General features: G+C 57.1%; 2 protein-coding genes across 4 annotated transcripts; one reads left to right on the top strand and one right to left on the bottom strand.

The window, feature by feature from the left end:
* The first annotated feature begins 1,354 nt into the window (after positions 1 to 1,354).
* Cep170b (centrosomal protein 170B) lies at positions 1,355 to 26,512 on the top strand. 3 transcript variants are annotated; one of them, XM_029484611.1, is made up of 19 exons: positions 1,355 to 1,435; positions 4,419 to 4,550; positions 11,207 to 11,296; positions 11,862 to 11,940; positions 12,364 to 12,422; positions 13,265 to 13,403; positions 15,171 to 15,275; positions 15,362 to 15,835; positions 16,164 to 16,876; positions 17,161 to 17,334; positions 17,595 to 17,685; positions 17,860 to 19,530; positions 20,795 to 21,032; positions 22,991 to 23,150; positions 23,441 to 23,584; positions 23,720 to 23,808; positions 24,119 to 24,212; positions 24,464 to 24,515; positions 24,606 to 26,512. In XM_029484611.1, the coding sequence occupies exons 2-19, from the start codon at positions 4,446 to 4,448 to the stop codon at positions 24,851 to 24,853; spliced, it is 4,725 nt and encodes a 1,574-aa protein (XP_029340471.1). In that variant the 5' UTR covers positions 1,355 to 1,435; positions 4,419 to 4,445; the 3' UTR covers positions 24,854 to 26,512. The 3 variants fall into 3 exon arrangements, with proteins under 3 accessions (XP_029340471.1, XP_021034381.1, XP_021034382.1); XM_021178722.1 differs by lacking the exon at positions 1,355 to 1,435 and adding an exon at positions 1,990 to 2,192; XM_021178723.2 differs by lacking the exon at positions 1,355 to 1,435 and adding an exon at positions 2,131 to 2,192 and having other exon boundaries at positions 20,900 to 21,032.
* Positions 1,650 to 2,372, bottom strand: LOC110306598 (proline-rich proteoglycan 2-like). The gene has a single exon (XM_021178661.1). It carries the CDS (start codon positions 2,370 to 2,372, stop codon positions 1,650 to 1,652), a length of 723 nt encoding a protein of 240 aa, XP_021034320.1.
* Positions 26,513 to 26,696: the final 184 nt, after the last annotated feature.

Below are 26,696 nucleotides of genomic sequence, written 5' to 3' on the forward strand. Positions count from 1 at the left end.
CCTGCGGCTATGTTTAGCAGGTTACTTGGTGGAAATGGTAGGTCCGCACTGGCGGGGTTTCCTTACTTGGTCTGTGTGCTCTTAGTTTGAACTAAAGGAAGCCTCTCTGCTCAGTGGCCTTAAGTGTCACCCTTACTTGATGAAGACTCAAGCTACTACTAGATCTGCTCTCAGACCCCAATGCTACTGCTCAAGTCACTCAAGCAAGCTTGGCCCCTCCTCCCCTTCCAGTGAGCAGCAGCCCACTCCAACCCTGCCCTCATGCCTAAGGATACCGACCCCATGACAGTGCACAGCTGGCAGGGGCCTCAGTCAGAACCCAGGACACCATTCCTTCACCTCCTGTCCTTCACCTTGGAAGGAGCCACAACCCAGGGAAAAGTCTCAAATAGAAAATAAATAAATAAATAACGTTTATAAGCATCCATTACTAAGGAGTGAGCAAGGGGTAGCTAAGCTAAGACAGTGAAGCCGCTGGGGAAAGGGCTGTTTACAGAGCCAAGAGAATGGGAGAGCCCCGCTTGGGAGTTGGGTCTCAGAAACAGGATAGTCTTAGTCTACTAGGGAAGAAGCTGGAAAATCCCTATACAGCTCCCGGAAGCGGAGGCCGGGGCTAACAACCCTGGCAAGGACAAATGGGATTGGAAGACAGGAAAGTACCCAGCCCTCCTCTTTCCAGTACCCGACAAGTCTCCTCTGCCTCCATCTCTTTCAGTTCCTGGCCTCTCCCTGGAGTCCTGGCCTCCCCCTCAAAGTACTCCCGTTCGCCCACAAAGACATCTAGAGCTCTCTCCAAGGCCTTCATCTCATCAGGTCTCAGCTGGCACAAACTTCCTGAGCCCCACTGTCCTTGGGATGACATCCAAAATCGGTCACGAGGCTACAGGTTCCTCCTCTGTCCATACCGCAAGCTAGGCTCCCCCATTTGGGCCTGTACTATAAGCTCGCACGGCCCAACAACCTAGCACGTTCTCATGCAGCTTTTCCTATCCGTCTCTTCTTGGCGGGCTTGCCTCTACTCTCGAGTTGTGTAGAACCCCTTCTACCTCCTTCTACAGGGCAGGGATGGGCAACTGTGCCCCAGGCTTTGGAGCCTGGGCGGGGTGGATTGGGTTCACGAAGCTCCTGTACCAGCAGGATAAAGCGCACATTCCTAGGCCTGGAGTTCTGCTCTGCATTCCACTTCCGCCAAGGCCCTCACTAGTAGTACCCTTCAATGGGAATGCAGGAATGCACTCTGAACAGTACTCCCTTCACCACCCTGCAAAGCCGCTCCGCCCCACGCTAATCCTTTCCCCCTTGGCACTAGAGGGACACCTGATACCTCCATTGTTGCACCTGGCACCAGCTAGCGGCCAGTGAGAACTTACCTCAGGAACTGGGAGAGCCTCCGGAGTTCCCCGCCCCTCCCCGTCCAGCCCACTGTGACATCCAGGTACGTTGGTGTCTTTGCCCACCATCCTGTCCCGAGTCCGTGGCCTGTCCTGCAACGTCGAGGACGCAGGAGGAAGAGAGCCAGCTGGACGCAGAGGCCTCTGGGATCCATCCTACTTCCTTCGCCCTGCACCCCTCCACTGGGCTGAAAGGCCAAAGGTTGGGGCTGGGAGAGCGGCTGGAGCCCGGGCTTCTGGAATGTGGTTAAGTGTTAACTATTCGGCTTTGGGACGGGACGCTGGGTAGCCATACGCCCTGTCTCGCAACCCTGGGATAGCCAGCGCCAGAGAGAAGGGGGTCTGGGTGCACAGGGTGGCGGAGATGCGCAGCCCCAGGCTGGGCGGGGGACAAAGGTGATCGCCGGTTCTTGGTTGCCCGATCCGGTGCGCCGGGACGGGTGGACGGAACGGGAGGGGCAGCGCGTAACCTCTGGGGCGGCGCTGCGGAGTCCGGCTCACCTGCTGAGGCTGGCCCGCCCTAACCTGGTTTCCGGGGGGCGGGGCGTCGCGGGGCGGGGCGTCACGGGGGCGGGGCGTCGCGGGGCGGAGCGTGTCGCCGCAGACGTCAGGGGACCCGCCGCGCGAGGCCGCGGTCCGGCGCTCTGCCCGTGGGCTCGGCCGGGGCTGCCGCCAGCGTGCGGGCCGCGCCGGGCATGTCCTAGGCGGCGGCCCCGCCCAGCGCTCGGCCGGGCGGGCAGAGGGCCGGGCTGGGCCGGGCAGCGTCCTGGCGGGCGAGCCGCGGGCCTGGCGGGAGCACAGGTAGGACGCAGGAGGGGCCGCGCCAGCCCTGCGCTCACGGCGGCAGGGCCTCCAGCAGGGCACCTGCGTGCCCCCGGGCCACACCGGGGCGGGCGGACCTGGACAAAAGCGGCGGTGAGGAGGGCGCTGGGCGAGGGCCCGGCACACCTGGCCCAGCCAGCGCCTGCCGATGCTGCCCATGTCTGCGCGCGCCCGGGAGGGGCCTCCTGGCACCGGCGACAAGGCCTGGCCCCGCGCATGTCTACGCGGCCTGCCGAGCTGGTAGACCTGGGCGCCGGGTCCCCGCCCGGGCAGGGCCAACGCTGATTCAGGATACAACGCCGCTCCCTCCCCCTCTGGGCCTGGCGCGCCTGCCCGCCTCCCGGCCTCCTCCCGGGTGCCCGGTCCCCCCTCCTTCTGCGGTCCCTCCCTCCGTCTTCCTTCTCTTCTCTCCTTTCCCTTTAGCCGCCACTGTCTCCCTGCTTTCTCTGCCTCCTCTGGGCTGTCCGCGGCCGGGAGGGGACCTCCTTCTGTCTGCTCCTTTCAACCACGGGGCTGCTCCCTGCCTCCCACTGTCTCTCAGCATCTGCATCGCCACCTCCTCCTTCACCTTTGGGTGGTGGCTCTTCTGCTTGGCGCGGCTGAGGGGACAAGTTTGGGGTGTTTATTATTCTCCCTCCTAGCAACGATGGCCGGGCTAAGCCTAGCCCCAAACCTCCTACAGCAAGCCCTGGCTCAGAAGCCTTTCCAAGTTGGACTGGCGGTGGCAGTGGTCACCCCATGACCAGGCTCTGGGGGTTGGCCTCCCTCTCCTCTAAGGGTGTCCCCGTGCCTGCTGTCCACAGTGAGATGATGGCAGGTGATGTCAGAGTGGGAGACATCCAGGCTGGGTGGGGCTGGGAGACTCAGTGATGCCGTGGGTCTGGGGCCTGGGGGGGCTTCCTCCACAGCCCTGACACCTTTGCCAGTAGGATTGGGTCTTTCTGGGAGTTGGGGCTATGGATACCCAGTGAGGTCCTAGAGGCTGCAAGGGCATTGAAATCTTGCCCCTTTAGCCTCTCAAGCTGGGCCCTAAGGAAAGGGGACCTCAGTGCAGGGTAGGGGTATGTTCCTGACCAACTGGAGCTGTTTTCTGGGGAGGCAGGTTTCTTTTCTCCATCTTCCTCCTGCTTCCTGAAGGAGTGCTATGGGCCTTCACAGATGGACAGAGCCCTGTGTTCTTGCCTGCTGTTTACCCCGAAGGGACCTGAGACCTGGGTGAGCAGCCCAGTGATGACATCTCTGGGCATGGCTCCTGGGAAATGCAGGACAGGGTTTGGCCCCTCAGATCACTAGTGTGACCTCTCCAGTGTGTGTGTGTGTTGTGTGTGTTCACACTTCCAGAGAGATGACTTGTGTGGTCGATCCTGCTTCCACATGACCAGCCCTGTGGGAGCCCAGAGTCTTTCTGTATTCTCTGCCGCTCATCCAGCTTCCGATTCCTGCACCCTGTGGACCTGCCTTCACCTCTGCCTCCTCTGCCCCACATTGCTCCCTTTCTTACCTGTGACGAGTCTTCCACTTGACTCTTAGTTATTCCTTCTATTGCTTTCTCCTTTCACTTTCTTGTGTGTATGTGTGCGTGTGTGTGTGTGTGCGTGCATGTGTGCACCCGCTGTTTTAAAGTACAAGGGTTCAAATCCAGGTGGCAAACACCTGGAAAGTGCCACGGCTCAGACACTCTAGTTGTTCTTCACAGTATAACTAGACTGTGAGTCACCAGGACTCAGGAGCTCTAGACTGCCCCCTCTTGGACAGTTTGCCTACACAGAGCCACTGTCCAGGCCCAAGCTTGGGTTCATGCTTTGCTCTTGAAGCTAATTCCTGTGTTTGAACAAGGCTTGGGTTTTTATGTTGTACTGGGCTCTGTAGGGATGGAGTCAGACCTGTGCTCCAAAGACTTCTGTGCAGAGTGGCTTGCTGTGGGAAGCAGACCTTCTAGTAAGATTGTATACCCTAGAGCCCTCTGTAGGCCATGCTGGGTACTACCTGGGACTGTTTCTCAGTTCACATGGACATGTGGTTCTGCACTTGGTTAGCATGGCCAGAGTCACCTACAAAGAAAAGGGATGTAGAGCCTGGAACACAAAGGAGATTCTGAGGTTGTGGCCATGGGTCTTTAAAGGAGCAGGTCCGTGCCGGCCTTGTACAAATCCAGGGAACCAAAGTCCAGGCTGGGGAGCTCCAGTGTTGACCCTCTCCCCACAGGACCAGGCAGGCCTCCTCGGTGCCAAGATGAGCGTCACATCTTGGTTCCTGGTGAGCAGCAGTGGCACCCGCCACCGGCTCCCGCGTGAACTCATCTTCGTGGGGCGTGATGAATGTGAGCTCATGTTGCAGGTGAGTGGGAACATTTGGGCAGGTGGTTCAGGGACCTCAAAGCCAGGAAGAGAACCCTCTTTACCTGGGCACCAGGCCCACAGGTGGACAGGTGTAAGGTGCGCGAGGGTCTGGGCTCTTGCTCTTTCATGTCAGACCTATTTCTGACAAGAAAGTGCCAGGGCTCCAGGAAGGATGGGGTGTCCTGTGCAGATGGAGCTGAGGATCTTGGACAGCACTGACAGGTGGTTCATTTATGTCCTTGCTGCTTTGCCATGGGGTTGGCCTGAGGGCTGTCCTGGAGGTCTTGCTCCCCAATGTGTCCAGGTGGTGGATAGTGCCGGTGACTTTCTCATGTGTCCTGACAGGATGAGTCCCTTTCCTGGGCTAGAAAGGGTGATATGGCTGGGCCACCTGGGCCACCTGGGTTTCAGAACTTGAGTTGGGTTTCTTAGGGCTCATGTCTCTCTGGCTCTGGAACAAAGGGTAGGGTTGGGGTGCTGACATACAGGGTCCATCCTAGCCTGGGGGGGCGGGGGACAAATGAATCAGGCTCCCTATAGTCCTGAACTGCTTCCACCTCAGCATAGAGCATAGAATCCTAGCTTCAAGTCTCTGGGCTCCATGTCCCATCATGGGACTCTGAGAAGGACACGAGACTCATCTTGTCCAGCTTTAAGGGGTCTGCTCAGGCACAAAGCCGCAGCCTAGTGCCTGTAAATGGGTCTTCTTTGTACTTATTAATCCCCTGTGTACTGTATGGTCACAATGCACACTCCCAGGGTATGTGAGGTTCCCAGGAGTGGGGCTGAGCCTGAACCGAGCCCAGGCAGCTGGACAGCAAGCCTTGATGGACCCTTCTGAGGCTAGCACAACCTGCACTTGTGCCTTTCTGAGAGTTTATGCCCCTCAAAGGTTACATGCTGGACCTGGTCCCGCGTGGGATGATACTAAGAGGTAGGGGCATGAAGGTCCTTGTATATGGGATTAAAGGGTCTCATGTTTCTGTTGTTGTGATAAAAGCCATGACTGAAGGCAACCTGAGGGGGACCGGGGTTATGTCTCTTTACTAACCCGTCATGAGAGGGAGAAATCCGGAAGCAGGAGCTGATACAGAGGCCATAGAGGAACACTGCTCACTGGCTTGCCCTTCATGGCTTGCTCAGCCCGCTTTCTTTACCACACAGGACCACCTGTTTGAGGGTGGGATTACCCACAGTGGGCAGGGTTCTCCCCTATCAATTAGCAATCGAGACAATGTGCCGGGCCTGTATGCAGGGAATCTGATGAGTTCATTTTCTCAGCTGAGACCCCTCTTCCCGTTAGACTCTAGCTTGTGCCAAGTTAACAAAAACTCACTAGAACAGGGTCTTTATAAAAGATGTCTGGGCCAATTTGCCCACTTCTTATGCCAAGTGGGGACTCAGCCAGAAGGTGCTGCCTTTGAAATTGCCTGTCTTTGGCACCTTAATCATCAGTACCCACCCCTTAGTACCATTTATAAATTCCGCGTCTAAGGTATTTTGTCATAGTACAAGTTAGACTGAGCCTGGAGTTTCTGGATTTTCTCCCGATGGAGTCTGGAGAACTTCACCTAAACAAAAACCCAGCTGCTCCTCCTGCTAGGAGACTCCTAGGTTCCCTGCAGAGACCTCTGTCCCTTCCCGACTCTGTACGGGGAGCCAAGTCAAATCTGTCCAGTAAAGGGTTGTGTGGGTCATGCAGTTTCTGCCATGCAGTGTGGCCTTGTTTACCTGGTTTAGAAAAGTGCAGAGACTGTGGGAGATACACAGGAAGCTTACATATTTATGGGCATTGGCTTTGTGAAGCATGAACTAGCCTTGGATGCTTTTTAGTTATTTGAAAGCATTAAATCTATGGGACAGGTGCGAGTTCCCGGCTGTGTTCCGAGCCTTTAGCCCTAGCTAGCTGGGTTGTTCCCTCATGGTGTGGTCCACATCCAGGCATGGCCTTGGCAATGGCTTTACTATCTTCCCCAGGGCCACCAGGATGGCTCCACGGAACAGGCCACATCTTGGGAGGAACTGGCGTGAGCCTGGAGTGCTGGGGACCCAGAGCAGTCTCCCCTCCCCCCTGCCTGGATCTGGTCTGGCTGGCAGTCCCACCAGGTCTCCTACTCAGGTCTTAGTACATAGAGCAGATCTGAGGTCAGGTTCTTACTTTCTGGGCCTGTCAGTGTGGAGCCACAGCATTTGTTCCATGCTGGGTAGCCCCTGGCCTGGGTGCGGCTACATTTCTGTCCTCTCTGTCCCCAAGGGATGTAATGTAGGAAGGGGTGTCTCTCTTTTACACACTCTATTAGCTGAGGCTTGGGGAGGCCATGCAGGCATAGAAGGAGTACAGAGCGGAACCCCTTCCTAGCACCCCTGCAGAAGGCCTTGGCTCTGCCCTGCCCAGCTGGCCCTCATTCAGGCCACCCCTTCCTCTCACCCTCTTCGTGTCTGTTATCCTTCTGCTTAGCTCCAGACCCCTCACTTGCTGTGCAGCTTCTCCTACTAAGAAGCCCCCAGACTTGTTCCTGGTGCCCCTCTAGTCTCTCTGGGCTCCTGGCTGCTTGCAGCCAAAGGATTCACACATCATTTATACTACCCAGCCCCCAGCATCTGGGCTGTTCCACGGCTGCCCTGGGACCTTTCAAAAGAACCTAGGTTTGTCATCATCTTCTGTCCCCTCTACCTACATCTCTGCCAGGAGCCTGCATTACTCCAGTTCCCTTCCCTACATTGGGGACCTCCAGAGCTCTCCAACCCCACTTTACACCATCCCTTGATCTTCAGGGTGGGATTCTGCATCCACCTTTGTACCCTGATATCTATCTCCTGATCTCGGCCATTGCCACCCGAAGCCAGCTCCCGTTCACCTCACTCCCAGCTCTTCCTCTATGGAGGCATGCACCCTTGGCCAGCCTCAGCACTACAGCTTTCTTCAATCCCTGTGTGAGGAGAAAAATGAGGAGATGCCACTGTGGGTGGGATTGGAGGGCCTAGGAGTGACCAGACACCTCAGCAGTGATGGGCAGTGAGCAGGGGAGGTGTCAGCAGGGTTGTGTAGAAAGGATCTCTGTTTAAGGAGTGGGAGGCTCCAGTGTAGAGAGGATTGGCTATGGGAGGACAGAGGGGCAGCTGCTGGAGTCGGGAGCCCCAGCAGCGTTACAGTGGGGCTGTGGTTTGAATCAAGTCAGGCAGAGGGGCCAGAGACATTTTGTTTGTGTTCCGGGGCACAGCCATCAACAATAGCCACATGCCATCAATGGGCTGTGCTGTTCAGGGACTGTGGTTTGTCCAGTATGCCCAGAACAGCACTGGCACAGAGCCAGCACCCATGAATGACGGGATATATTATGTAAATGTGAGCACATGCATATATATGAGCACATGCATATACATGTGAGCACATGCATATACCATATGCATGTGTTCACACATGAGGTGCCTGCAGGTGGTTTTGGTTTTTTTTTTCCTTGTTTTTTCGAGATAGGGTTTCTCTGTGTAGCCCTGGCTGTCCTGGAACTCACTCTGTAGACCAGGCTGGCCTCAAACTCAGAAATCCGCCTGCCTCTGCCTCCCGAGTGCTGGGATTATAGGCGTGCGCCACCACTGCCCGGCTAGGTGTTTTCTTAAAATATGTCATACGTGATATATGTGCATGTGTGTGCTGTTAATTTAAGGAGAGCTGGCTTTGGCCTCCTCCTAGTCTGTTCTTTGGCCGTGTGTGACACCCTAACCCAGAAGCACATCCCAGAGCCGAGGAGAGGCCCTGTTCACATAGCAGGTTCAGCTTGCTGCTGTGGGTGCCTGTATCTCGGCTATGGTTATGCGGGGGTGATGAGCTGGCAGCAAGGCATGCCCAGAGTTCTGGGTGTGGTCACTGCCAGGGTCAGCATAGCCAGGACAGGGTGCCAGGCGCGAAGTTTAGAAGCCTGTCATTTTAACATTTTAAGTAAGCACAGGTTATTAACTTCTCCTTCGGTGTGTGTCTGGTGCTCTTCTGGCCACTTCTCGAGACTGTGTTTGTCCACTCTCTGCCTCACGGTGTTCTTTTCCAGTCCCTGGATGAGTCTAGCCCTCAGTGCTGGGCCTAGAGCTTCGTCTCCTAACTGGGCTGGCTTCTACCTCCTGAGCATGTTGGGTGTGGCTGGTAAATTTTATTGCTTGTCTTTAGGTGTTGGTGACAGGAGGTTTCTGGCTGGAGGTGGCCAGGAGGCAGTTTGATTTCTCCCTCTTCTGTACTTTGAGAGCAACTTGTCATTAGACAGCCTAAGGAGTGGGTGGGCTTACAAACCCACCACGAATCAGTGGCGCTCATGGGAACCTTGTGTCACGTCAGAGCAGAGGTTTTGGAAATAGGTCAGGGTGGGAGTAATACTGAGGGGAGAAGAAGGCTGGGTTCAGGGAGAGGATGGTACTGGGTTCCAAGCTAGGTGAGGGTGTGATTTGACTAGAGCCTGTCTGACCTGACCTAGAGAAGGAGGTATGGAGAGGCTGCTGGGGCCTTGGGGCTCTGGGTATGCAAGCCTAGGGGGTTAGGCAGTTACTCAGGACTGGGTAAAGTTGGGATGAAACCTGCTGAATATAGAGGTTAGCAGAGTAAACCCCTAGGAATGGCCAGGGGCATGCTGGATAGGCATTCCTGGAGGGTAGGAATGGCTGAAGTGCCTGAGGTATACAGGGTGAGCAGAGGAGGTGGCCCTCAAGTGCAGGGGGTGTGTGAAGCTTCAGGCAAGAAGCTCTCCCGCCTGGAAGGGTCAGCCTGAAGTGCTTCAGGCATTAGTCTACGCCGCTGTCTCACCCACTTCAGGCAGGCAGAGCCCAGGGCTGTCCTGACCCTTCTGGCCTTTCCCCTCCAAGTCTGAACTTCCCTGAAGCAGGTGGTCTCTGTTGCCCCAAGAGCCCTTGTGTCTGGTAGGGTCTGAAACGACCTGGCTCATGCACAGGGAGAAGTATAGGCTATGGTTTGGTGAACAAGTGAAATGATATCTGGGCTGGCCCTTTCCTGTGTCCCCAAGGCCAGAGAAAGGAGGTATCTATATGTACAGCTATAGGGAAGAAATTTGGACCAGCCCAAGATGGGCCTTGGGGATGGAGCTGGCCATCTCAAGGTCAAAGACGCACTATGTCAGAGACCTGTGGCTTTGGGACCAGGTGAACTAGACCAGGAACAGGCCTGGGGAACCCACAGGGAGACATTGAGCAGGCTGGATCTTAATGTCTATCCCTAGCAGAAATGTGGGCTACACTGGAAGAGGCAGCTGAAGGACAGCCACCCCCAGACACTGCCACCCCTGGATACCTCCCTTCCCATTACATAATCCTTGTATCCCACTCACTTCCAGAAAGAACTGGGGGTCCTGACAGGATGAGGTATGACCCCCTCTGACCCAGACAGAAGCTGCCTTCACTATAGCCCATCATCATGGATAAGTCAGCCACCTTGGGGCCCTGGTGGTAGTGGCTCTGGGACACAGAGGCTGGGTCAAGGCCCACCTGGAACCCACCCTGCTGCAGCCCTGTCTTTAGGATCTTCCATAATAGCTCCTCTAGATAGGCTAGAAATAGAGTCTCCGCTGCCAAGCTGGGTGGCTCACAGTAGAGGTGGGCCTGGGCCGGAACTCATGGTCATCCTCTCCCCGTCTCTACTACATGCCTGGACCTGGAGGGGTGTGCCCCAAAATGGATCAGCTGTTGCTGGGGAAAGGGCATGATGATGGTGGGCAGCTTGAGAGCTCCCTCTGCGTGACCGGCTGCAGGTCTTGCAGCAAAGGCTGTCAGCAGTATGCCCCACCCCAGAGGTGAGCCTTCCTGTTTGGAAGGCACTGCCTGGCTCAAGTGTTTCATCCGAGCTCAGTGGTTTCCCTGAGTTGGTTGATGCTGTTGTCCTCTCTTAGGCTGAGCTCAGGGCAGGGAGAGGGGCCAGGCCGACACTACTGCTGCCTGCAGTGTGCTATGGGGGGTGGAGACAGGCACCTGTGGCTTTTGGGCAGTAGTGCAGGTGCCACCGCAGCCTTGCAGACTGATGACATGGCCCACGCTGACAAGCATCACAGCCCTGTTCCCACCTCTGTCCTGGGTATAGACTCTGGGGCCTCAGCCATGTGCAGAGCTCGGTGACTGTCCTTGGGAGGGGTCCCGGGCAGGTTGGTGGCCAGGAAAGGTGAGAACGACTTGGCGTGAAGAACCACATGTGTGTTGAAATAAGTGTCTGCGCTCAAGCATGAGCCAAGTACACACCAAGCCCTGCAGGGGTAGGGCAGAGGGAGGTGGACGGGGAGCCTGGGATAAGTCTGTACTATCAGCTGTATGTGGCCGTCACTCAGGTTTGTGTGCTTCCGTGGGCTGGGCCAGGGTGTAGCCTTTCCTCTGCCTGCCCTCGGGAGGGGACGGACGGCCTGTCTCAGGTGATTAGACGGTTCGCATGCCCTCCCACGCTGACCAGTGCACTGGAAACAGTGCCGGGAGGGTGCTTGAAGAAGGAGGTGCCATCGAGTGGCCCTGGTGGCTTACACAGCCCTGTGGCTCGCTGTAACAGCTGGGTGGCCTTGACTGCACACTGTCACAGGACAGGGGGCTCAGGAGCTTTGAGTCCCAGGGGTGCTGGTGTTATGGTAGGCATTGCAGCCTGGGATTGGGCACCTGAGGGTCACTGTCTGCTCCCTCCAGTCCCGTAGTGTGGACAAGCAGCATGCCGTCATCAACTACGACCAGGACCGCGACGAGCACTGGGTGAAGGACCTGGGCAGTCTCAATGGGGTGAGTGTACTGGGCTCTTGCTTGGTCAGAGCACAGCCATGATCATCCCTCTAGGGACCTGTCCAGAGCCCCCCACTGGCTGAAAGTGAGGCCTCCCTCAGCTAGCGAGGCCAGATCTCTATTGAGCTAGGGAGGCACAATGCTAGGAGATGGGCTCCCGGGAAAGCAGCAAGCTGTGCCTGCCCCAACCTGGGAAAGGGAGCATGTCCTTTACTTTGGTCCTTTGGGACTAGGAAAGGAGGGAGGCCCTGGCTATAACAATGAGGAGCCGGATATGGCACAGAAGGACAGGGATGGGTTCTCTGTGGCTTCGTGTATCTGTCCTACCTAGACATGGTTCATTCTACATTAGTCAGATGTGGTCCATCCCAGGACCCTGTTTCAATAAGCCACTGGACTGTGGAGGACTGCTGGGGCATCTGACCCTAGTTGCAGTCAGGTTTCCCCACTTGGGCCCTGAAGGGTCTGCTACCTGAGAGGTCTGCTCCTAGGACAGTGAGCCAAGGACACAGGAAGGCAAGGAGCCCTGCTTAGCCTCCTCCTCCTCCTCCCCTTTCTTCCTTAGACATTTGTGAATGATGTGCGCATCCCAGACCAGAAGTACATCACACTGAAGCTCAATGACGTCATCCGCTTTGGCTATGATATCCTTCTCTGAGGGACTCCCCTACTTTGCTCCATCAGGACCAAGGCCACAGTTGCTCTGCCATCTTAAATCGAATTAGGGGATATCTAAATCACAGTGGAGGCCCTCAGGCTTAGAAGCTGGGCTCCCTCTGATGGAGGGGCCTATCTGCCCCTAGCCTCAGCCTGCCTTTCTGCATGCTCAGCTTGAGGTCCCAGAAGGGCTGAGGAACTTGGGACCTGCAGCCCTGGTTTGACTTGAGTTCTGAAGCTTGGATATTCTGTGCTCTTGAGTATGTTGGGGCATGGTTGGTCTTCCCTGAGAAGGTCCTCCCACCGCCAGGAGTCTTAGAGTCTACCCACTCACCATTGGTAACTCCAGTGCTGCAGCCACAGGTCCTTCCTGCTCCTCCTGTTCTGCCTTCTCCTTAACCCACAGCCACATTCCAACATGTACGTGTTAGAGCGTGTGCAGCACCGTGTTCCCGAGGAGGCGCTCAAGGTCAGTGTCACGGAGGCCCAGGGGCTAAGCAGGCCCTGCTTTGCGACCCCTGGCTGTGTGAGAAGGGCTGAGCCCCGTAGCCTGCCAGTCTCTACTTCTGCTTTGGTCTACCCCCAGACACATTCCCCAGGCTCCCAAGCTGCAGGTACCATGAATCAGGGCTGCTTGGCCTGCCCTGCTGGATGGCCCAGTCCAGCAGGTGAGAAGTAGTCATTACCCATGGGCTTATACGGCGACAGATGGTAGGGACAGCTGGGGAGGCCAGGGCTGAGTGAGTGGTTGGCCCTACTGGAACAGTTGGAGTTTCTGAGGCCTACAATTATAACCTTGGACCTCTCAAGTCAGGTAGTGCATAGGATACAGAAGAAAGCCCGAAAGCTGGGAAGCAATGGATATGGGTGGGCCACCTAACAGGAGGCCAAGATCCCCTGGGAGTAGAGTACACTACAGTGGGCCAAGCAAGGTGGAAAGCCAGACCACCACACTCTTGGGCCCTGACCCACCCAGAGGAGGATACAAGGAAGGATCTAATTAGACCACCAAGGGCAAGGCAGGCAGTGGAGAGCAAATGAAGGCCACCAGTGTAAAGTATGAGGTCATGTAGCTAGGCCCCTGAGTGCTTACCCTCCCCAGGGCCCGTTTCAGGTGGGGCCTGGAGGATGACGGTCTCTAGGCTCCGTTCTTGTGACCCTCACCTACTTCCTCCCTTCTGTGGAGCCTAGACCCTCAGCTGCCTCCCCAGACGGACTAGTCTCAGATTTGTTTGTGGAGGAGAGGCAGGGCTGGCTGGAAGGTTTTTCGAGGCTGGCTCAGCACCCCTTACCTTCCGTGCTTGCCCGCAGCACGAGAAGTACACCAGCCAGCTGCAGGTGAGCGTCAAGGTCTCTGCGCCCAAGAGGGGTGATGCACTGCCCGACCACACACCCTACTGCGAGTCCTCACAGCCCAGACCAGAGAAAGGTGACCGAAGACATGGAGCAGGTAGGCCTCGGGTGTGGGGACCGGGATGGGTAGGGGAAGGGCACAGATGCAAAGTCCCTGTCTCCCCCTGCCCCTGTGTTTGCCATCTTCCCTTACTATAGCCCATGGGACCCCTCATCTCAGCTTGTACTCCAGGTTCACAGCTCAGTAGTCAGGGCGCTGGCCTGCTTAGCCATAGGCCTGTCTTGGGTATCTGCATATACCTTCCCAGGCATGCCCACTTTTCTTGGACCCCAGGGCCACCAACAGTCGATGGACCATTAGATGCCGGCCCCTGTGGTCTGCAGCAGGTCAGAGGCAGGCAGGTCTTAGTTGTCTGTTTCTGCAGATCATATGGCCCCAGGGCTGGGTGGGTGGCTAGGTGAGTGCAGGGTAAGGCCTGACTTACACATTTCAGGGGCTACCGTAGAGGTGGGTAGTGGTATCTTGGTCTGAGTGGGTGTAGGGATAGCATAGCACAGTGACAGGAGATGTGAGTCCTGCCTGGATATGCAGTGGTGAACTGGGCGAGTTCGAGGAAACCAAGTTAGATGTTCTTCCTACATCAGAAAGGACACCTTGCTACCCCAGCCTTGGCTAACATCTGCTGTGCCCTATGGGTCAGCACATGTATGAACATGTGGAATCTTGGACTGCTGGTGTGGGGCTGAGATGCAGGCATACCCTGAACCTGTACTTACCTTTGTGAAGACTGCTGGGGACTGGGCAGGTGTCCAGACAGTCACCTGACCTCTTCCGAGCACCTGTCAGTGTCCAGGCTGTGAGTACACACAGCTGGTGACAGTGGCCTGGAGCTGTCCCTGAGGTGATAGCAGGTGTAGCCAGCTGGGCAAGTAAGTTTTGCAGTCCTACAGAGCACAGCACATTGGAGGACCTCAGGTAGGCTTGAGAGCACTGCCATAGGGCAGTATGAGGTAAAGAAATGAGGTCCGTGGACCAGCAGTTGGGGCCAACAGGAGAAGGGTGTGGATGGTGGAATAAGATTAATGCGTATGGCATACCGCCCATCATTTATATAAGGAACATATGGTAATTTTGTAAAGAGTGGAGTCCCTGGGGGACAAGGAGACACACGCAGAACACCTAGGTATAGCCTCCTTTTTACAGCGACACTTGTTGACTGATAGGTAGTCTGACCTTCAGACCTTCTTGCTGCCTGCTGGTGTGAGCACCTGGGTCAGTAACCAAGATTCTGATGGCCATTGGACCCAACAGAAATGAAAGGGCTTATGGGAGACAAGGCTGTTTGTACCTCATTGTCGATGCCCTGCCCTGGGGCACTGGACTCTGCCCTTGTCCAAATCAGAGTTGAAAACCTAGATTCTTGGGAGAAAGAAAGAATGCCAGCTTCTAGACGTAGAAGATCCTAACATTAAAACAAATCTGTCACATTGACCACTCAGACTGTGGTGGCCCTCACCCCAGGGCTACCCACTGTGGCAGAGACATTTATAGAAACTTAGAAGAGGCCAAACCTTGTGTATGGGCTCCTGTTGCCTTGTATACTGTAAGGCAGAGAACGCCGTCCCGGGACTGTGTCTCTCAGGAGCCCTCCTACATTACCACTGCGAGAGGCCCAGGCAGGGCAAGTAGTCATCTTCACCCACAGATGTGGAAACAGGCCCAGAGTGTTCAACAACTGGCCAACACTTGAATAGCTGCAGGTCCCAGCTGGGAGGGAAGGCCAGGGCCCGGTCCACAGACTGGCCCTGTTCCAGACCTTCACATTGGAGGCCATAGCAACCTAAATCCTGAACTCCCCTGCAGAGACGGTCACTTACCGCACACCCCTGTATGGGCAGCCCTCCTGGTGGGGTGAGGATGACAGTGGGGCCCCATCTGAAGACCGGCACCAGGAGGAGCCCTACTCAGGTGAGTCCCAGTGCTCCTGCTAAGGCTGGGTCAGAGGGTAGCAGGGTGGCTTTTAAAAGGCTTGGCCTGAGGACCCCTCCCCACAGAGCGTCCCAAGGACCTGGCACAGCAAAACGGCGAGCTGGACAGCTGCCGTGCTCCTGCAGAGCCACCAGACTACTCGTTCAGACGTGAGCCCAGCTACTTTGAGATCCCCACGAAGGAAACCCCGCAGCCTCCGAGGCTCCCTGAGGTGCCGACCCAGGAAGTGCCCACAAAAGACCAGGAGGCAGGTGTTGGTGGGACGGCCCCTGTGGTGCAGAGCCACGCCTCCTTCACCATTGAGTTTGATGACTGCAGTCCAGGCAAGGTGAAAATCAAAGACCATATCACCAAGTTCTCCCTGCGCCAGCGGCGGCCCCCCAGCAAGGAGACCACCCCTGTGGAGACGGTCTCGGCCGAAACCAAGGTGGCCGACTGGCTGGTGCAGAACGACCCAAGCCTGCTGCGCCGGGATGGCCCCGGGGATGACCGCCACAGCACCAAAAGCGACCTTCCCATCCACACTCGAACTCTGAAGGGTAAGTGCCGACCGGCACCGGGGCAAGTTCTTAAGCTAGCAGGTAGTCTGCTGTCCCCACACTCACGTCAGTGACTGGCCTGGGTGGTTTGGCTAGTTCTCACTTCCCAGTGAATTGGCCAGGAATCACCTGCCTGGTCTGGGTGGGGGGAGCTGGATGAGGGGCAGTATCTAGTGTCTTCTAGTCACTGGGCCACATGTACAAGGCTCCCAGTGCTGTGGGACTTCCTTCCGCACGGCTGTCAGCTTGGATCTGTTCCCAGTGGGCATGGGATAGTGAGGCTTCCCAAGACTGCTCGCTGTAGGCTGATGAGTAAGGGTTCTCTCAGGCCACAAGCATGAGGATGGCACACAGAGCGACTCGGAGGACCCCTTGGCCAAGACTGCTTCGGTGTCTGGAGCCCCAGCGGAGGCCAGTGGGGAGCAGGTGCGGCTGCAGAGGCAGATCAAAAGGGACCCTCAAGAGCTGCTGCACAACCAGCAAGCCTTTGTCATTGAGTTCTTCGATGAGGACACACCCCGTAAGAAACGCTCACAGTCCTTTACACACACCCCACCTGCAGACCCCAAGGCTGACAAGCGTCGGGGTCCTGGGACTTCAGATAGAGACCGTCCTGGTGTCTCGGTCCGTGCCACTGGCAGCAGCTCAGGACCACAGAGGGCCAGCTCGCTCAAGCGAGAGAAGACTGAGGAGCGACTGGGCAATACTTCTCCCGTCCCCCGCGCCTCCACCCGCTCCTTTGGCAGTGTGGGGCGCCGCTCCCGCCTGGCCCAGGACTTCATGGCCCAGTGCATGCGGGACAGTTCCCCAGCCACCAGACCTGCCCCCGAGAAGACACCTCCAGTGCTGCCCGCCCCTTTGACACCCCGAGGAGCCAGCCCTGTGACCCCCTCAACCACCCCACCGCCTCCCACTGACCCTCAGCTGACCAAGGCACGTAAACAGGAGGAGGATGACAGTCTTAGCGACGCAGGCACGTACACCATTGAGACAGAGGCTCAAGACCAAGAAGTGGAGGAGGCTCGGAGGATGATCGACCAGGTAAGGTGTCTGGTCAGGTGGTACCCTCCAGTGGACTGTGGGGCTAGAAGGGACTCCAGGGTTGTGTTGGGGAGACAGATGTTGGTCTGTTGCTGTCAAGTCATGTGTCTGGTCCAGCTGGGCACACGGACTTGGAGGAGGGAGGCCCTGGGTTCCGTCTCCTACCTTGTCAGAATGGAGTCTGTTTCCTATGCACCATGCCCAGCTGAATAACTGGGCTCACATCTGTGTGGGGGTGGAGATCCGGGCACCTCTGACCCTTGGCACTCTCTCCTTTTTTGCAGGTTTTTGGAGTGTTTGAATCCCCTGAACTCTCCAGGGTGTCCTCTGCTACCTTCCGCCCTGTCATCAGAGGTGACAAAGATGAGTCCAGTGATGGGGGCATGGCCCAGCGGATGGCTTTGCTGCAAGAGTTTGCCTCCCGAGCACCAGGCATGGCTCCCCAGATGGAGCAGCAGGTATGACGCAGGTCTGCCACCCTGGGAAGAGTCAGGGTAGAAAAGGGACTGAGCCCTGATATACTGATGGAGCTAACCTGTTGGTGGTGACATTGGGGTCCCACGGGGCTAGGGGAGGCCACAGGGCCCTCCTGACTGTTTCTGTAGAGGGTGTTGTCTCTGGCAGCTGCCACATGAATGGTTCTCCTCTAGCCCTGGCTTCTGTTCTGAGCTTGTGCCTCCCAGGCTGGGGATGTATTTTCTTGCCCTTCTCTCTGCAGAGCCTCTTGGTCCCAGGTTCTCCTGGGGGTCAGAAGTGGGTTTCCCGATGGGCTAGCCTGGCTGACAGCTACTCAGATGCTGGTGTGGCAGGTATGTAAACCCAGAGTTGCTGTGAGGGTTGGGGGCCATACCGAGGTGGCCTCAGGTCCTCACCATAGACATAGTTTGCCTCAGCTTGGGCCTGGGACAGGGTTGGGGCTCTGTGTGCATGTAGAACTTGCAGGTCTGTAGCCATTCTAACTGCATTGGCCTTGTGATTTACAGAGGACGGTCCTGGGCGCAGAACCGGAGAGCCTGAGGGGCCCCTGCCTGTGCGAACTCGGCGTCTGCTCCCTCAGTTGCCCAGTGGTAGGGCTGACAGCCCCGCAGGCCTTGAAGCTGCCAGGCGGAATGGCCCAGGGCCACCAGAGCTGGGCAGTGAGCCAGCAAACTGCCTCATAGGCCAGGAAGACCTGGACCCTGATAGTCTCAGTGATGCCAGTGGGTCAGATGGCGGCCGAGGCCCAGAACCAGGCACAGAGCGGCAGGAGGATCTAGCATGGGTCAGGGGTCGGCGCTCACCACGGGCCCCTGGGGAGCTAGCCCCTACCTCTTTCTTCATTGGTGATCAGAATGGGGAGGCCACCTTCCCCAAGAAATCATTTGTGGGTCCTGGGGAAGTGGATGGCCCAGGACGGGTAGTCCAGACCAGCCCTTCAGCAAGGGATGGCCTTTACGTCAGTTCCAATGGGAGGATGGTGATCCAGTTGCGCAGTGGTCGGTCCCCAGAGCCTGACCCAGCTCCACCCAAGGAGACTCTGACCTTTGCCCGGCAAGAGAGTTTCACTAAGGAGCCAACCAGCGGCCCCCCAGCACCTGGCAAGCTCCCCCATATTTCTAGCCACCCACTCCTACAAGACTTGGCCGCAGCCCGTGCCTCACGCCTGGACTTCCACACTCAGGACACCCACCTGATCTTGAAGGAGACTGAGACAGCCCTGGCAGCCCTGGAAGCTCGACTACGCTCTAAGTCTGCAGACGAGTGTGATGGGGGTAGCACCCCTAGGCCTCCAGAGGACTCCCTGTCTGGGGATTCAGATGTGGACACAGCCAGCACCATTAGCTTGCTCAGCGGCAAAAATGGTCCCAGCCCAACAACACCCCAGACTCCAGGACCACAGAAGGAGAGCCCATTGTCTCCGCCAGCAGTACCAGACCCAGGGGGTGCTACCCCGGGCAGCACCCGAGAGCGGATGTCTGAGAGACAGCATCGCCCAACACCTGCAGACTTGGGCCCTGGAGACACATCAAGGCGCGCAGCCATGCGGCGAGGTCATGGGTCTCGAGGGTCCCTGGACTGGCCCGAGGAAGAGCGAGGTTCTGGCCTTGCCCACTTGCCCAATTCTAACCACGAGACCCCAGAGGCTACCCTGGCAGGTCGACAAGGACCTCGTCGGAAACCAGTGGCTCCCCCACCATCCCCAGCCGCACGGGAGGAGCAAAGCCGCAGCTCCGCCACAGCTCAGAAGGTGCAGCAGGCACTGACCCGCTCCAACAGCCTATCCACCCCAAGGCCCACCAGGGCCTCCCGACTTAGGCGGGCCCGTCTAGGGGATGCCTCAGACACTGAAGCTGTGGATGGTGAACGAGGGACCACAGCCAACCCTGAACCAGCAAATCGTGCTGCCCCTGAGCAGGCCAAGAAACTGACACGCTTGGACATCCTGGCCATGCCCCGGAAGCGGGCAGGCTCCTTCACAGGGCCCAGTGATTCTGAGACTGCCCCTGCCCGAACTGGCTTCTCCGGTCGCAGTGCTGAGCTCTACAGCACCAGCCGTAAGCCCACGATAGCCGAGGCCCGTGCTGCTGCCAAGAAGGCTGCTGCTACTGCTGCCAACACTGGCCCCCGCCAGCCCTTCAGCAGGGCTCGCCCGGGCAGTGCCAGATACTCTTCCAGTGAGTGTGGCGTGGTGGGTAGTGGGCTGGTGGGTAGGCAGGATGGCCAGCAGCAGCTGAGCCCCTGGGTAGATGTGTCATAGACCTGCATATATATGTGCACTGGCCAGGTGTACCCATGGCACCTGTGTGGCAGAAGACCCTCCCGGGGTGCCTCCTGTCACCGCAGAGATCTCAGTGCCTGGGCCTTAAGGTTGGCTGTCATTCTTGGTGTCCCCAGGCTAGGGGCCCAACCTGCCCAGCTGAGGACCCGAAGAGAGCTGTCCCAAAGTTCTCTGGCCCCTGTCCTCTGTGCTGAAGCCCCAGTGAAGGGTGTCTATCTAATGAGAGCCCCTATGATACCCTTGAATGGCCACAGAGCCCTGGCCTGAGAGGACTGTGTCAGTCTACATGAACAGACCTCTGCCCCATCCCCTGAGCTACGTGTGTACAATAAGAAGAGACACACTATTTGAGCTGTCAGAGCTGGCCCCATTTCTGGAGTGGATGGTGACCTGTCCATCTAGCCTCTGTCCCACCACATCAAGGGAGCTGTGCTGTGCCCGAGGATTGAGTGAATTGGTTTGAGCCAAGGTGCCGCAGCCCCACCCCTTGGCCTTGCTGTCCCCAGCTGACCCCACTTACCCCCCTACCTCCCAGCATCTTCACATAGACCTCCTGCCTGCTGGGACCACTGGGTGGGGATGTCTGCTTGGCAGAAATTGCTTGTCCCTCACCTGCCAGCACTGCTTAGCATGCAGGCCCCATCCAGCCCTCATCCAAAGTGCATTTGCTATCGATGCTGGTTGAGACTCAAAACAGCTCTAAGCAAGGAATCTAAGATCCTACCCAGGCAGCCATACCTAAGGATGTAGGTCTGATGAAGGCTGTGGGAACCTGGCTTGGACTGGCAATGGTCTGACCTCACTCACCTGTGTGAGCCAGCTTTGTGGTGCCATATCTGGTCCCTGTGTGTGGCTTACCTCATTATCTGCCCAGCATCCTTTCCTGGTGCCCAGAGAGATGCTCTCATCTCATCGGGCACAGCCAGTTACCACTCTGCCCCCTCCTTGCCCCCTGGATGCTGCACTGACCCCAGGAGTGCCCGGTCCCTGGCCCTGCATGTCCTTTGGGCTGGGGGTGCTTCTGCTAGGGGCTTCTGAGGACAGCTGTGATGCACCTGTCCTGCAGCACGGGGCCCTCATCCTGAGGGACCCTGAGGCTACCGAGGCACTGAGTGTTCTCTGTTCTGTTCTCGCTTCTGAATCCAAACCACTCACTCAAGACACGCGGCGTCGGCAGCAGGGTTCGGATTACACGTCCACCTCCGAGGAGGAGTATGGGTCCCACCACAGCTCCCCTAAACACACACGCTCCCATGCCTCAACAGCCACACAGACCCCGAGGGGCAGCAGCTCTACCCGGGCTCGCTCCCAGGGCCCCCGAGACACAGATGATGACGAGGAAGAGCCTGACCCCTACGGCTTCATCGTGCAGACAGCAGAGATCGCAGAGATTGCTAGGTGAGTGACCAATCAGGGCCAGGCCAGAGGCCCCCTCCCTTGGCTGAAAGCAGCCTAAGGGCTGGGGCTAGGCTGGGCTTCTGACTCTGAGTAGATTTAGAGATTATTTGGTGGGTGGTGGCTATGTGAGTGGGTGGGTAGGTGGATGAGACCCCCTGGTGCCATGCCTTTCATCTCAGCACTTGGGAGGGAGAGGCAGGCAGATCTCTGTGAGTTTGAGGCCAGCCTTGTCTACAGAGTGAGTTCGTTCTAGAACAGCCAGGGCTACACAGAGAATCCCTGTCTCAAAATCAATAACAGCAACAACAAAGAAGGTGTATAAATGAATAAATGAGTGGGTGTGTGGGTGGGTGGGTTAGTCACCAGGTGATGGCTCAGTTGATGAGTAGATATTTGGATGGATGGGTGGATGGATAGGTGGACTGGTGGGTGTCTCTCTAGGAGGGCGGGGAACTTTGGGTTCAAGGAGCTAGTGTGACCACAGTTTATTCCAAATAAACTTCCTTACGAGGCCATTCTTTGGGATGTGTTCTGGGAAAGGGTGTATGGAGATGGATCTAGCTGGCTATGGCCAGCGTCCTGGTGCCCAGGCACTGGAAGGCTCGTAGAGATGTCCCCTAGGAACGAGGTGGACCTCAGGAATTTTGTTGAGGTTGCTGTTCTTGAGAGCTCTTGAGACACTGAGAAGGTGACCAGAAACAGATGGCCCTCATGAGTGGCCCATGTGTGGATGGGGGCACAGTTACTGTAATCTCACAGGCAGAGGTGAGGCTGTGGTAGAATGAGGTCACATAGAGGACAGGGTAAGAGAGATGGGTTGACAAAGAGGGTCCTCCTGAGAGGCAGGCAGGGCGTACGGGAGGATGTATGGCCCTTGAGTGAGACCCAAAGGGACAAAGGCTCCTCAGGTCTCAGTATAAGAAGGAGCAGGAAGAGGTGTGGCCCGTGTGGGCTTCTCAAGCTCTGGTGTGCCTGCCTGGTGGGCCCAGGAGACTGCTGCAGCTTCCCTGTAGAAAGAGGCCCCAAGAGAAGCAGCACAGGAAGAAGTGGGAACATTTGGAGGTTTGGTGTCACGTAGAGTCAGGGGGACCTGCTTCTGTGCTCTCTTGATGTCAGAACCATGAGACCAGTAGGTGAGAAGCCTGGGTCACCCAGCTGGGGAACCCTGACGAAGCTTTTGGAGAGAGGCAGGTATGGCAAAGGCCTAGGATGCAGGTCCTAGGTAGACCCAAGAGGAGAGTCGTAGGATACCCCAAGTCTGGAGCTGAGGGTTCAAGTGTGTGGATCATGGTGGTGATGAGCCTGAAGAACTGTGAAAGCAAGAGAGAGGATGTGCGCCCTTCAGGGACCTCCCTAAAGACGGGGCTGGCCATGTGTCCAGGAACCTAGTTAGACTGGTGTCCTCAAAGCAGCAAGCTCAGGGAATTGCTGCTGCCTACTTTGTCGTCTGTCTCCTGGCTACCCAGGTGCCTCACTGGGACAAGCCCCAGGACCCTTGTCAGATGTGTGCTCCCCCATGGTGTGATCAGAACTTAGCTCTCAGCCATACTGGAAGAGCCACAAGGTCCCTCTACAACTCTGACCTTTGGACTCCGGAGTCCCCGTTCACTCCTCCCGTGCCTCTGTTTCCCTGCTCACCAAGGTGGTGCCCATGCACTCTGAGGCTGAGTTATATCCATTCTGGGAGGGCCTGATGGCCAGTGACTAGCTCTGGTGTACAGGAAGAGGAGAACGCCTGAGGACTCGATGCTTCTGTCAGACCCTTCCCCACACACCCCAGGCCCAGCTCGGGCAGGCCATGTACTTCAGGCCCAGGCCTTTACCCAGCATGGCCTCAGGCAGTGGAGTTGGACCTGACTCTGCACAGGATGCTCGTGGGTCCTCACTGCCCTCCTCTGTGCACTGGGGCTCTCCCAAGAGGACCACTAGCAGAACTTGTTTTTTCCTGTTGGCCACAGGCTAAGCCAGACACTAGTGAAGGATGTGGCCATCCTGGCCAGGGAGATCCATGATGTGGCTGGAGACGGGGACTCACTGGGCTCCCCAGGCCCCACTCGCAGCCCATCTCTCGGGAATGTTCCCAACACCCCTGCCTCAACCATCTCAGCCCGGGAAGAGGTGAGTTCAGGTCTCTCAAGCGCAGGTGCTCATCTGCCAGGGTCAAATCCACCGTGTGCTTCTTGGTGTGAGGGCTGTAATAAGAATCCTTACAGAATCCTGAGAGCTTGTGCTGTGGAAACTTGTCCTTCCAAGGGAGTGGGCGTTGGGAGGGATCCGGAGCAGATGCAGACGGGCCCAGGCCTGTCATATCCTGTTTTATTTCTTCTCTGTCTGAAGCAGTGCAGGGGCTCACTGCACCCCCTAGTGGTTCCTCTGCATCAGCCGAGCCAATGCTCTGTTCTCTGCAGCTGGTACAGCGTATTCCAGAGGCCAGCCTGAACTTCCAGAAAGTGCCGCCTGGCTCTATGAACTCTCACAACTTGGACCAGAACATGAATGACAGCCGAGACGATGCTCTGGCCAACAAGACGAGGCCTCGGAACCGTGAGGAGGCACGGTGCCCCTCTGACATTTCGTAGCTGCGGGTTGGGGCGTGTCTTAGACAGTGTGTGGATTGTGAGATGGAGGCCAGCTAGCTGGGTGGAGAGGGGAGGGCCCCGGCCATACTAATGCTCAGGTCCTTCCAGGTGATCTTTGATAATCTGATGTTAAACCCGGTGTCCCAGCTGTCACATGCCATTCGGGAAAACACGGAGCATCTTGCTGAGAAGATGAAGTAAGCGGGTAGTCCCTGGGTGCCAACAGGTCACGTGTGCTGCATCTAGCAATAGTATGCACCCTGATAGGTCACATGTGGGTAGCCAGTCTCTGTGTGTCTTCACTGCTCCCTGGGGTCGGGGCCCCATTGCTTCCTCTCTCTCTGGCCCTATCTGAGCTGTTCCCACCTGAGCATGGGGGTAGCTAGCCACACTCCTGCTCGGGGTGTCAGTTTCCCTCTTGAATCAGCTCTACTATGGCCAGAGAATATCAGGGGAGCAGCTGTTCTGTGTTCTCTGTCACTGCCCTCGTCCCTGCTCCCCTCTCAGGGTCCTCTTCCAGAATACAGGCCGGGCCTGGGAGGACTTAGAGGCCAGAATCAACTCTGAGAATGAAGTACCCATCCTGAAGACATCCAACAAGGTGAGAGACAGAGACCCCATCCTTGAGCCTGGCCCCCCACCCTCGGGCCTGGCCCCCCACCCTCGGGCCTGGCCCCCCACCCTCGGGCCTGGACCCCCATCCTCGAGCCTGGACCCCCATCCTCAGGCCTGGCTCCCAGCCAGTGGGCGTTGCTTAAGCCACATCCTTAATCCAAGTCCACCAGGAGGCCCTGGGGGCCCTGCATCTTCCTACTCTCACCCTCCAGCCTTCCTCCTCTCTGTCCTTCCCAGGAAATCAGCTCCATCCTGAAGGAACTTCGACGCGTACAGAAGCAGTTAGAAGGTAGGTGTGGCCCAGACCTAAGGCAGGCAAGGGCAACCTCAGAGGCTTATAGCCAGATTCTCAACTGGACTCTTTGATCTCTTCCTCCAGTCATCAATGCCATTGTGGACCCCAGCTTGAACCTCGACCTACTGATGGGAAACAGGGCTCCTTCAGGGTCTGGCCAGCCAGGACTTGGGAAAGCCCGGCCAGCAGCTCAGAGCTCAACTTCACCTGCCTCGGTGGATACCTTGCTGCCAGCCCTGCCTCTCAGGAGCTTCCCACAGCGGGCCAACTGCGGGCCCCCCGGCCTTCCGGAGCCTGCCTTCCTTCCTGATGCTGAGAGGTTTCTGATCTAAGCTGTGAGGCAGGCAAGGCCAGCCTTCTTCTGCGCGTGCGTCCTGTGCATCCATCCCACGGCCCACCTGCCTGGCTGCAGGAGGTTCTCTGTGAAAACCCTGTATGTGCCATAGCCCCATGGATGGGTGCCTCCCATTTCCAGACCCTCCTCAGCCAGCACCCGAACCACTTCATCCAGCCCATGGCGCCCCCACCTCCACAGGCCTCCCAGCCTAGCCCCTGGGGTGTCCACTGCCAAGGGCCAGCTGGTGAGGCCGCATATTCACCTCCCGTCAATCACCATTGTTTTTGTTGGTAGCTTTAAAGGAGAGTACATTGCTTCCTTGCAGGAACTCGCAGGCCCCGCTTAGGTCCAGCCCCAGCCTGGGAGGCCCTGTCTCATCCCTATGTGCTGGCTTGAGGCCAGACAGAGAAAGGAGCTGGACCCTGGGGCCAGTCAGTGCCAAACATAGGAGCTGGATGGGTTTGGCATGTCCCCAAACTGCCCAGGAAGGGGGCCACTTGCTTTGTGGCTCCTACTGAGTCCACAGCCAGAGCTGCTGCAGAGTCTATCAACCTGGGCAGACGAGTGGTTCTAAGCCCTTGGTGCCAACACAACTGCCAAACCCACTGAGTTTGGGTACCGTCCCAGCAAGCTCTCCTGAGTGGATTCATCCCAGCTAGGGACCCTGGGCTTCCTTACAGTGGGACTGGGTGTAGCTAGGTGGGCCAGCAATCCCGTTGGTTGTGGTGAGTGCTTTACCAGAGTGGCAGAAAGAGATTTGGAAGCTCCTGGCTTTGTGATCTAAACCATGTACCTGCCCCTGCTGTCCCAGATGGTGCGGGCAGGAAGTGGTAACTGCAGCAGGCTCCTGCGGCCTGATCCATTGCGGAGGCCTGGCAGGGACAGGCTCACTACTGGTTATGCTTTCTCAGGATTTGTGCGGCTGGGGCCTACCAGGTGAGCAGGGTGGCTGCCCTGCTGCTGCCCCTTGCTGATGCTTCTGGAGGCACGAAGCCAAAGAGCCCGGTGGCTGGAGTGGGATGGGGACAGTCCCTTATTGACCAGGCTGGCATGGGTGTGCTCTGGGACCTGCCTGATGTGTGTGTGGGCGTTGCTCCTGAACAGGACCTGTCTGCTGAGGAGAGGTAGCTGCGGCGGGGGGCCCAGAACCCTCAGGGGTAGCATGGGTCTCCCTGTTTACACTTAGCTGATAGAGTCATGCACGGGTCCTGTGTGCCTCTGCCCAGCCCACCTGATGTTTACGTGTGTGTGTGTGTGTGTGTGTGTGTGTGTGTGTGTGTGTGTGTGTAGAGCCTGCTGTTTGTCTGGAGGAGGTGCCAGCTCAGCCTGTTGGCTGCTCCCCCTGCATGTCCCACACATTGCCCACAGCCTGCTCCCTGTAAGTAAACGGCTGTCCTGCAGAGTCCATGCCTCCCACCCCTGGTCATCACTGTGTAATTTTTTTTTAATGCACAAATTGGTGTTCCTCTCCATACTTAGTTCTTCTGTCACTTTAGCCTTCAACCCGGCATTGGTACTGTACCTGCCTGGCTTCTGAAGGCATCTCTGTACATTGTTCTCAGGTGGTCTTGTGGATGTCTTTCAGGAAATGGTTATTTTATATGATTTGTCATGAAATTTGTTCTAATAAATCATTCCTCCACGTGGCAGCACACCAGTGACTGCCGCCTTGGCCCTCTTCTCTGGGGATGGTGTTGGGTGACCGTCTCCTTGACACAAGGAATCTCTGTGGGCTCAAGACACTAAAGGCAGTGGCATATGCCTTTGTCCAAAGAACTTGGGAGGCAGGGATCTCTATCTGCTCCCAGCCAGGGCTACTTAACAAGATGGTCTTTAAA

The sequence above is a fragment of the Mus caroli genome, chromosome 12 (genome assembly GCF_900094665.2).
Source record: "Mus caroli chromosome 12, CAROLI_EIJ_v1.1, whole genome shotgun sequence".
NCBI lineage: Eukaryota > Metazoa > Chordata > Mammalia > Rodentia > Muridae > Mus > Mus caroli.

Bases quoted from the DNA above. Each gene is read 5' to 3' on its own strand.
- Cep170b (XM_029484611.1), top strand. From the start codon at position 4,446: ATGAGCGTCACATCTTGGTTCCTGGTGAGCAGCAGTGGCACCCGCCAC. The intron at 15,276-15,361 runs GTGAGTCCCAGT...CCCTCCCCACAG, and splicing joins CCAGGAGGAGCCCTACTCAG to AGCGTCCCAAGGACCTGGCA. The intron at 19,531-20,794 runs GTGAGTGTGGCG...CACTCACTCAAG, and splicing joins CAGTGCCAGATACTCTTCCA to ACACGCGGCGTCGGCAGCAG.
- LOC110306598 (XM_021178661.1), bottom strand. From the start codon at position 2,372: ATGGGCAGCATCGGCAGGCGCTGGCTGGGCCAGGTGTGCCGGGCCCTC.